Below are 10976 nucleotides of genomic sequence, written 5' to 3'. Positions count from 1 at the left end.
CTTTCCACTTTATCTGCCTTTCTCCTTGGAGTGCACGTGCCCTAAGGCAAAAAATCTTTTACAAAATTGTGGTTTGGCCATCCACCCTGGGGAGAGATTTTGCTCCGTGCCTCTCCAGGGAGCCCGCGTACCCTCTAGCTAGCAAACAAAGAAATGAAACAGGTTTCATTTATTAGCCTGTGGAATTCCCTACCCCATCCATCCTCCCTGCCAAAAAAAAAAAAAAAAAAAACAGAAAGCCCTTCCGTATCTTAGGAATTTCTGGTTCATGGCTGCCACCTAGTACAGCATTGTGAGCTTGAGCATGAGTGTTACATGGTGCGGAAGCGCTCCTGGGGCCGCAGTCCAGATCAGGCGGTGCCAAGGGGAGGTGGGCAGGCACCACTCCAACCTGGGCACAGTTGTCCACAGCCCACCTGCAGTGTGCGGGACAGGGGTGGCCAGGAGGGTGCAGTGTGGTCACAGAACTGGCTCCTGTGTCGGTGAGCGACTGTCCTGCGTTAAAGGGCCCCAGTCTTGTCACCCTCAGTGGTTGGGGGCTGTAAGTTTGGGGTCCCTGGAGAAGGCCCTGCAGCCTGACTGAGCAGGAGGGCCCCAGTGGGGGGGAGGAGGAAGGGCGAGGCCCGGGTTTGGGGGAGCTCCTTGGGAACGAGGGCCCACCTGGGCACTCGGGCAGGACTAGCTGAGCTCCATGGAGTCTGTGTTGGGGGCCGGAGCAGAATCCTTCTGGATGCTTTCAAAGAGGGTGGCCAGCTCGGGGTTGGATCGGATCTGGGAGGAGAAGTCGGCCATGATGGGGCTTTTGCCGGCCTCGGGGATAGTCAGGAGGGCGGCCACTGCCCTCATCGCAGAGCGCTTCAGCTCATCCTGCTTCTCAAACTCCTGCTTCACGGAACCGGCTTTGACCTGTTAGTGGGAAACAGCTGAAATGGGCCTCTGGCTTTCTCCGCCACCATCTGTCCCCACCGTCCCCACCTACAGCCCCCCTGCTTCAATTGCATCCGATCTCCCACCTTCATTAGTCATTCGACACTGGGGCCAGCAGGTGGCGTAGTGGTTGAGGTGTTGGATTCCCACATGGTTGCTCACGGTTGGAGTCCTGGACCCCACGGCTTGAAAATCTCTCCAGGCATTGTGTGTGTGTGTGTGTGTGTGTGTGTGTGTACACACGAGTGGAGGAGAAGGGATAGCGGTGGGACCATCCTCCCTGGGTGGTGGTTTCTCACTTTCCTACCCCCTGTCGGCGTCTCTCTGGCAAGTGCATGCGTCTCATGGCAATAATAATTCAACAGTGACAGGGACCGGAAAGCAGCCACCTGGTACCTCCTTCCTACAACAGCAGGGACCCAACTTGCTCACTGTGCTTAAGACAGGCGCTTGGAACTCTGTGGCTGGACTGAAGGGATGGTGGTTTCTCAGGTGGCTCTCCAGCATCGTCGCCTGGCCCCAGCCCTGGCCCTCTAGTCCCTCTGCCATACCAGAGCGCAGGCATCCCAGACTGCCTGGTGCAGCTCTGCTTCCTTCTCACCACCTCCCACCTTTCCAGAGAGCTCAGTAATTTGCTGCTTCTGCAGTAAAGTCTGAATTCCTTTTCTCTCTCTCTCTCTTTTTTTTTGGGGGGGGGTGGGGGGCCGGGGAGAGGTTTTTGTTATAGGGCACGTGTGTTTGCTAGAAAGACACAGAGACAGAAAGCAAGAAATCACACCCCAGGGGGATGGCCATGCCGCAATCCCTTCTCCTCCATTCTCCTCTCAGGATCTTGGGCACGCACGCACACGCACCCGGCGTGAGTTTAAGCCACTCGGTCCAGGACTCGAACCGCGGTCAGCTACATGGGAGTCCAGAGACATAGTCATTATGCCAACTGCTGGTCCCGTAGTCCAAATTCCTTAAACCAGGCTCTTCCCTGGAGGAACATAGCATAGGGGTCAAAGCTTGTCCTGGGTTTGAATGGCTCTGCCCACAGCCAGCGGTACCGTCAGTTCACATGGCCCTCAGCTCCCCGTCTCTAACTAAGAGCTGCCTGTTTAGAGGGCCGTTAGGAGGATTAGATTAGATAGGTCACCCTCCCTTCTCTGAAATCCCTGGGATCAGGTGTGCTTTGAAATCTAGGATTTTTTGAATTTTAAGAATTGCATGTAAAATGTATTTTATTAATACTTTCATAAGATGAAAAATAGATTATTATGAATACACTGTGCATTGGTTTCAATTTTGCACCAAAATAAACTCATATTCCCATTCCACTTTTTTTTTTTTTTTGGCTAGAGGGCATGTGTGCTTGCCAGAGAGACAGAAAGAGAAAGTGAGAAGTCACCACCCAAGGGGGAGGGTCACACCACAGTCCCTTCTCCATTCTCCTCTTGGGTTTTTGGGCACGAATATTCACATGCCCAGCGTGTTTTTTTCAAGTCACCCGGTCTGGGACTTGAACCCTGCAATTGGCCGTGTGGGATCCAGCTGCCTTAACTGGCACACCACCCGCTGGCCCTCTTTTTTTATAAAGGTTGTACTACTTGACATCACCCTCTAGGGGCTAGACAGTGGTGCAGAGGTCAAAGGCAACGCTCTGCAAGGCCGACCCACGTGGAAAGAGTTTGTTCACATGCAGACACTGCCCTGACTACTGCAGGCACGTGTGTACCCACGATCCAGCGCTTCTGAGACAGGGAGACGGGGCACAAGGACCGTTAGGTGCTGCCTCTGTCTCTCTGGCTCATGGAAGAAATCAACTTCAGAAGAAGAAAAGGCAACCACAAGCCGTCAGGTGGCATAGTGGTTACAGTGCTGGACTCCCACATGGCCGACCGTGGTTCAAGTCCCAGACCTGGCAGCTTGAAATTCATGCAGGGAGCGTGTGCATGCATGCGTGCCCGAAATCCCAAGAAGGGAATGGAGAAGGGACTGTGGCTTGACCATCGCCCCCCCCGGGGGGTGATTTCTCTCTCTCTGTCTCTGTGTCTCCGGTGAGCATACATGCCCTGGAGCAAAAATCTCTCTCTTTAAAAACAAGACAATCGCTGTTCTATGGATATTGCTCTTAATGCTCCAATCTAAAAGCATTTGCCCTCTTTTTCATCAATTCCTACCCTTTTAAATCCAAATGGGGCTCTTCCTTCTTTCCTGTCCCCCGGGTACAGCCTGGGAGTGCCGGGCACTGTGCCCTACACCGCAGCTTCTCACACGGCCTTGCGCCCCGGTCTTCACACCCTGGGCTCTCCGGGCCAGCACCGACTCTGTCTTCTCTAGCCACTCACGAGAAGGACCCAGCCTCCTGACGAGGAGAGGCGGGGACCGTGCCATCCAAGTTGTATCCTCAGCACCTCACACAGGCCAGGTGCTCCAGAAGTGTTTTGTGGAAAGGCAGAGAGCCATCTGGGTTTGAATCCAGATTTGCATAGCCCTGGCCGAGAACGTAACCTCTCTGAGCTCCTGCTCCCCGGGGTATACAGTGGTGAGAGCGGGGAGCTCTCATCAGGGAGAGAGGAGGAAGGAAGGCCTGCACACACCCGCTCCCCTGCAGGCAGCGCTTAGTAACTGGGACCTGAGGGGCCAGCAGGTGGCTTGGTGGTTTAGGGTGTTGGATTCCCACATGGCTGACCATGGTTCAAGTCCCGGACCTGGCAGCTTGCTTTCTCACTTTCCCTTTCTCTCTCTCACTCTGTCCCTCTCTGGTCATATTAAAATAAATAAAGTTAAATAAAGTGATTTTTTAAAGAATTATTTTTTGTTTGATTTTATTCATTGTCATTATTTTCTTTTTTTATTGTTTTGAAGTTGACCAGAGAAAGACAGAAGGAAAGCGAGAAAGCAAGCTGCCAGGTCTAGGACCCGAACCATGGTCAGCCATGTGGGAATCCAGCCGCCTTATCCACCATGCCACCTGCTGACCCTAAATAAAATAATTCTTTTTTTATTTTAAATAGGTTTTTTTTTTTTCCTTGGGGGTGGGGGTGGGCTCTCCAGAAAGACAGAGAGACAGAGACAGAAAGTGAGAAATCACCCCCAGGGGGAAGGCCACGCCACAATCCCTTCTCCTCCATTCTCCTCTCAGGATCTTGGGCACGAACACACACGCGCCCGGTGTGAGTTTAAGCCACTGGGTCCAGGACTCGAACCGCGGTCGACTACGTGGGAGTCCAGCGACACAGCCATTATGACAACTGCTGGTCCCAGTAAAATAATTCTTCAAGGAAAAAAGAAATGGGACCTGGACCCAGTAGGTGGTCCCAGGCCTAGGCCAGGGGTGGGCGGGGCTTACCTTGGCAGTGCAGGTGGCCCTGAGGGGTTCGATGAGCCGGTCCACCCTCTGCAGGACGGGCGCAGGACACAGAGTGGCCAGCCGCGCCAGCATGATGAAAGTGAGCATCTGCCAGGAGGACGAGAAGGCTCCGGGTGAGACAGGGCAGGCCCACGTCCAGAGGCCACCACGTCTCGCCGGGCCTCGGTTTCCTCTTTACGCACTGTGTGGCAACTCCACCAACTACATGTGGCTGACTGGGGAGGATCCGGTAAGGGGAGGCCAGCGGGCTGGTGGGTGAGGGGTGGGGGTGCTGGGGCTCGCTGGGCTGTTGGCAAAGGTAACCCCGATTCTCATGCACGGGCTCCCGAATTTTTTTTTTTTTTTTGAGAGGTTTTTGCTATAGGGCACGTGCACTCTCCGGAAAGACAGAGAGAGACAGAGAGACAGAAAGCAAGAAATCACCCCCCAGGAGGGATGGCCACGCCGCAATCCCTTCTCCTCCATTCTCCTCTCGGGATCTTGGGCACACAAGTACACGTGCCTGGTGTGAGTTTAAGCCACCGGGTCCAGGACTCGAACCACAGTCAACTACATGGGAGTCCAGTGATGTAGCTATTATGCCATCTTCTGGACCTGATGGCCCTTTTTTTAAATTTTATTTTCTTGGCTCACATTTTTTTTTTAGAATTATTTAATTTTACTTATTATTTTATAATTTGATGAGACAGAGAGAGAGAAAGCAAGCTGCCAGGTCTAGAACTCAAGCCACAGTTGAGCATGTGGGAGTCCAGCACCTTAAGCACCACGCCCCCTGCAGACCCCAGCTCACTCTTAATGCTGCTACCATTGCGTGACAGGAGGTGCCCGGTTTATCCCACCGGCTCTCTTGGATGGATATTTAGGTAGTGCTGGCATTTCCCCGTTCCCAGAGCGCCATGGAGGTAATCTTACGTACAAAACTCTGACCGCACCTAGGAGCCAGCACAGAGGCTTTGTGCAGGGGTCAGACCGGATGACATGGAATTGCTGGGTCAGAGGGCACGTCTGGGAACTGCAAGTGGAGAAAGTTCGTGCCACACCACCCTCGAGGAGCTGCACCAGACACCCCACCAGTGGAGTTTGCAGCAAGAGGACCACGCAGGGGTTTGCACGGCGTCCTGGGGCACACGAGCTCCAGCCCCAGGGTGCGGGCCATCCCAGGGGCTCGGCCCTACCCGGATGTCGTAGTGGTCCTTCAGCCCGTCCTCCACGTGGTTCAGGAACTCGCAGAGGTCCAGCTGGGCCAGGCAGCTCTCGAGCAGCGAGTACATGCACTCAAAGGCCGCCTTCCGCACGTCCAACCCATCATCCACCGTGTGCTTAAAGGGCCCCATCTCCACCTGCAGGAGGGAGGGATGGCAGAGGTGGGGTGTGGCCCCAGGGTGGAGAATACCGCCCTAGTTCCTGCCAGCCACCCACACCTCTGAGGTTCCACCCTGCACCCTGGCCCCAGCTGCCACCTGTTACTCTCAAGACTCCGTGCTGTCCCTCAGCCCGCAATGCCATTTCCCCAAAGGGTAATGTTAGTACTAACGGTCCCCGTCGTCATAATCTACGGAGCAGGCACCGTGCGGAACACTCGCCAGGTGACACTGTGGTCGAGCACCACCCCTGCCTTCAGAAACAGGTGTCATGGGGCTGGCCAGTGGTGCGGTGGGTAAGGTGGCTGGGTCCCACCAGGCTGACTGCACGATTCGAGTCCTGGACCCGGTGGCTTGAAAAACACAACAGGTGCATGTGCATGCATGCCCAAATCCTGAGAGGAGAATGGAGGAGAAGGGATTGCGGCGTGGCCATTCCCCTGAGGGTGATTTCTCACTTTCCCTCTCTCTCTCTTCTGTCTCTGGTGAACACACATGCCCCATAGCAAAACTAAATAAAATAAAATAATGAAATAGATGTTATTATGGACTTCATTTATTCCCCGCCCCCCTTTTTTTTCAGTTAGAGGGCATGTGTGCTTGCCATGGAGAAGGAAAGTGGGAAGCACTCACCCACCAATGGGAGATGGTTATGTCGCAGTCCCTTCTCTTCCATTTCTCCTTCTGGGATTTTGGGCATGTTTGCTCACCCACAAAATGTGTTTTTCACTTTCTGTCTCTTTGTCTGTCTGGTGAGTGCACGCGTCCTATAGCAAAAACCTCTCCAAAAAAAAAAAAAAAAAGAAAGAAAGAAAGAAATGAATGAATAAATAAAGTTAAATAAAAATTTTTTTTAAAATAATAAAATTTGCTAGAACCAGAATTCTGAGAGGAGAATGGAGGAGACAGGTCTGCAGCATGGCCATCTCCTGTGTGTGTGTGGGGGATTTCTTTGCTTTCTGTCTCTTCGTCTCCCCAGCGAGCACATGCGCCCTTTAGCAAAAATCTTTAAATAATAATAATAACTCTTTTTATTTTTATTTATTTATTTTATTTGACCAGAGACGGGCAGAGTGAGTCAGAGTGAGAGAGAGAGAGATGGAAAGTGAGAAAGCAAGCTGCCAGGTCTGGGACCCGAACTGCGATTGGCTATGAGGGAGTCCAGCGCCCTTTAACTACCATGCCACCTGCCAGTAATCATTCTTTTTTTAAAAAAGTGTATATATATATATATTTTAAAAGTGTATATAGGGGACCAGCAGGTGGCATGGTGGTTAAGGCGCTGGACACTCCCACATAGCCAACCATGGTTCAAGTCCTGAACCTGGTTGTTTGCTTTCTCACTTTCTGTCTCTCTCTCTCTCTGTGTCTCTCTCTGGGCCAAATTAAAAATGAATAAATAAATAAGCTTAAATAAATAATCCTTTAAAAATAAGTATATATAATTCTTTCTCCCGAGAGAGACAGAGAAAGTGAGAGACTCCCCATGGTCCCTACACCGATGCACCCCAGGCTCAGCTGGCCGGAAACACCCGCGGAACGCTGCGGTAACAAGCGCAGGGCTGGGGCCCCGACCCCTCGGAGCAGCAGCAGGCTGGCCTCCTGGGATCTCAGCAACAACCCGACACAACCCGATGCAGAAGCGATCGGCTCCCTCGTCTGCAGTCAGGGGAAACAGGCCCAGAGCTGCTCCGCCTTGCTGGGAAGTTGCGCGGGATTTGACCCGGCTCCGCGGCCCCCGCCCTCCCTTGGTCCCCTCCACCTGAATCCGGCCACAGCCCGGCCTCTCCCGTGGCAAGAGAGGCCGCACCCCCGGCTCCCGGGGGGCAGAACGAGGGCAGGCCCTCCGGGGCCGCCCTGCTCCCACCTCTCGGATGAGGTCCCGGCGGATCTTGGTCTCCTGGTACAGGAGGGGCAGGATGGTGCCCAGCAGGTCGCGGACCAGCGAGGGCTTGTTGTGCACGGCCGAGTTGAAGAGCGCCAGGGTGGCGCGGCGCACGTTCAGGTCCGGGTCCTGCAGGCTCTCCAGGAACTCTCCTGCAGGGGGACGGCCGGGTGGAGGGGCGCACAGGGAGCCAGAGCCCGCCCCGCCCCGCCCCGCCCCGGGTACTCTATCTGCAGGCCCGGTCCAATGGGGCGAAGGTGTTCAGCACCAGCCACGACCACCCCTCGGACAGCAGCCTCAGCGGCCCCACAGGACAGCGTGGGCTCCAGACCTGGCCTCCCGTCCAGGCGCTGCCGCTTAACCGTGGGGCCTGGGAGAGCCTCAGCATCCTCATCTGTAAGTGGGGGTAACAGGGGCCTGGACCCTAGGACTGGGTTTCGTTTGTTTGTTTAGGTTTTTGCTGTAGGGGGGTGTGTGCTGGCAGGAGACAGAGAGAAAGAGAAAGTGAGAAATCACCCTCCAAGGGGGATGGCCACGCTGCAATCCCTTCTCCTCCATTCTCCTCCTCGGATTCTGGGCAGGCACATGCACCTAATGTAGGACTGATTTTTTTTTTAATTATTTGTTCATTTTATTTTAATTTGACCAGAGAGAGAGATAGAGAGAGAGAGAGAGAGAAAGCAAGCCGCCAGGCCCAGGACTCAAACCTTGGTCAGCCATGTGGGAGTGTAAAGCACCTTAACCACCATGCCACCTTCTGGTCCCCTTTTTAAATTATTTTATTCATTTATTTATTTATTATTATTATTTTTACATGGGCTTTTGCCAGAGAAAGAGAGAGTAAGGTGCCAGGTTCAGGACTCAAACCGTGGTCGGCCGTGTGGGAATTCCAGCGCCTTAACAACTACACCACCTGCTGGCCCCCTAGGACTGTTTTTAAAATTAAAAACGTGGGGCTGAGGGACCAGCAGATGGCTTAATGATTACATTGCTGAACTCCCATGCAGATGACTGCAGTTTGAATCCTGTACTTGTGGTTTAAAACTCACTCCGGGTGTGTGTGCGTGCGTGCCCAAGATCCAGAGGTGAGAACAGAGAAGGAACAGCAGCATGGCCATCCCCTGGTGGGGGGGAGTGATTCCTTGCTTTCTGTCTCTCTGTCTCTCCAGCAAGTGCACGTGCACTATAGCCAAAATCTTTCCTTTTTTAATTTTTTATTTTTGGAGAGGTTTTATTGCTATAGGGTGCGTGCGCTCACCGGAAAGACAGAGACAGAGAGACAGAAAGCAAGAAATCACCCCCCCCAGGGGGGGTGGCCCACCGCAATCCCTTCTCCTTCATTCTCCTCTTGGAATGTTGGGCATGCACGCACATGCGCCAGGGGTGAGTTCAAGTCACCGGGTCCAGAACTCGAACCGCAGTCAACTACATGGAAGTACAGCGGCATAGCTATTACGCCAACTGCTGGTCCCCAAATCTCTCTTAAAAAAAGATGTGATGAGGACCAGCAGTTAGCATAATGGCTATGTCGCTGAACTGAGGTTCGAGTCCCGGATCTGGTGGCCTAAACTCACGCCGGGCGCATGTGCGTGCGTGCCCAAGATCCCGAGAGGAGAATGGAGGGGAAGGGATGGCGGCGTGGCCATTCCCCCTGGGGGGTGATTTCTCGCTTTCTGTCTCTCTGTCTGGCGAACGCACGCGCCCTGTAGCAAAAAACTCTCAAAAAAAAATGTATATACAGTGTGTGATAATCGAATCAAGGAAATAAACCTTTACCAAAAAAAAGGAAAGAAAAATACATCATGATTTCCGGATGACCCAGTCCATACACGCATACATACATACACGCACGCCCACCCTAGTTCTGCTGCTCAGAGGGCCCGGAAGCCACGGCACCCAGCAGCAACGAGCACACGTGGCACCCAGACTTGGGCTTCTATTGATAAGTCCCATAGTCCACTACGGGAAGTCAGGGCTCCCAGAGAAATGGCTGGCTCCAGGGCCATGGCTGGAGAGGTGCCAGGTGAGTATCTGAAGTACCGTAGGGCGTCAGAAAGGGAGGGCAGGCCCAGACAGTGGTGGAAAGAGGCAACGGAACCTAGGAGCCCGTTCGAAGGGCTCTGAGGAAGGAAGTCTGAGACATCGGAAGGTCGTCGGGCCTCAAGAGCCATGCAGACTGAGCTGCACTTATGGTGAGCGCATGACTTTTTTTCTGGAGAGGTTTTTGCTATAGGGCGCGTGCGCTTGCCAGACAGACAGAGAGAGACAGAGAGACAGAAAGCGAGAAATCACCCCCCAGGGGGGATGGCCACGCCGCAATCCCTTCTCCTCCATTCTCCTCTCGGGATCTTGGGCACGCACGCACACATGCCTGGCATGAGTTTTAAGCTGCCGGGTCCGGGATTTGAACTGCGTTTGACTATGTGGGAGTCCAGTGACATAGCCATTATGCCAACTGCTGGTCCCCATGTCTTTTTTTTTCTTTTTAAGAGAGGGATTTTTGCCATGAGGCACATGTGTTCGCCAGAGAGACAGAGAGACAGAAAGCGAGAAATCACCCCTCAGGGGGATGGCCACACCGCAATCCCTTCTCCTTCATCTTCCTCTTGGGACTTCGGGCACACACGCACATGTGCCCTACTTGAGTTTAAGCCGCTGGGTCCGAGACTCGATCCACAGTCAACTCCATGGGAGTCCAGCGATGTAACCATTATGCTATCTGCTGGTCCCCCTGATCTCATGACTTTTAGGGAATTCAGAAGCTCTCACAGACTGGATGGAGCTTTTTGTTCTGTAAATGGATTTAGGTATTCTTGGGCTGGGGGAGGAAGGACTGTAGCCATAGAAACCTAATTATACTTGTGCTAAAAAATGCTAACCCATGTGAAGTCCTGAAGGGGAGAAGAAAGGCTGCTAACTGTGAAGAGGCTCGGGGGGCGTTCAACGTGGGACGTCCCTGTTACCTTCCGGCACACCTGTGTGAACTAACTGCTCGGGCATTCCTTTTTTTCTTTTTTAAATTCCCAAAGGGTGTGTGCACTCACTAGTGAGAGACAGAGACAGTGAGAGAGCAAGAAGGAGAAAGTAACCCCCAATGGGGCATGATCACACTGCCATCCCTTCTCCATTTCTCCACCCCATCGAGACTTGGCAGGCCCGCAGAACTCAGCACCCCCATGGTATAGCGGAGGATGAGTTGGCCGGTCCCCGCTCCCATAGCCAGCGAGTGACAGAGCCAGGATCCCAGCTCTGGCAGCTCCTGCCTGGCAGCTCCACATCCTCCAAACCCTCTCTGTTTTCTGGCTGGATGAAAGGGTCCAGTTTCTTTTTAAAAATAATCTATTGGGATCAGCAGTTGGTGTAATGGCTGTGTCGATGAACTCCAATGTAGTCAACCGTGGTTCAAGTCCCGGCCCTGGTGGCTTGAACTCACGCCGGGCACCAGTCC

General features: G+C 53.4%; 1 protein-coding gene across 1 annotated transcript in view; it reads right to left on the bottom strand.

Annotated features, from left to right (window-relative positions):
• Positions 1–305: 305 nt before the first annotated feature.
• The window catches only part of CAND2 (cullin associated and neddylation dissociated 2 (putative)), a 34775-nt gene continuing 24104 nt past the window's right edge, over positions 306–10976 (bottom strand). The window contains 4 exon segments of the mRNA XM_006160688.1: positions 306–906; positions 4262–4369; positions 5458–5622; positions 7511–7680. Of these exon segments, the coding sequence (XP_006160750.1) occupies positions 679–906; positions 4262–4369; positions 5458–5622; positions 7511–7680 (671 nt within the window). The 3' untranslated portion in view covers positions 306–678.

This window comes from Tupaia chinensis, unplaced genomic scaffold (assembly GCF_000334495.1).
Source record: "Tupaia chinensis unplaced genomic scaffold, TupChi_1.0 Scaffold000704_1, whole genome shotgun sequence".
Taxonomy (NCBI): Eukaryota; Metazoa; Chordata; class Mammalia; order Scandentia; family Tupaiidae; genus Tupaia; species Tupaia belangeri.
The sequence above is the reverse complement of the archived record's forward strand: the minus strand, read 5'-3'. Positions and strand labels throughout refer to the sequence as shown.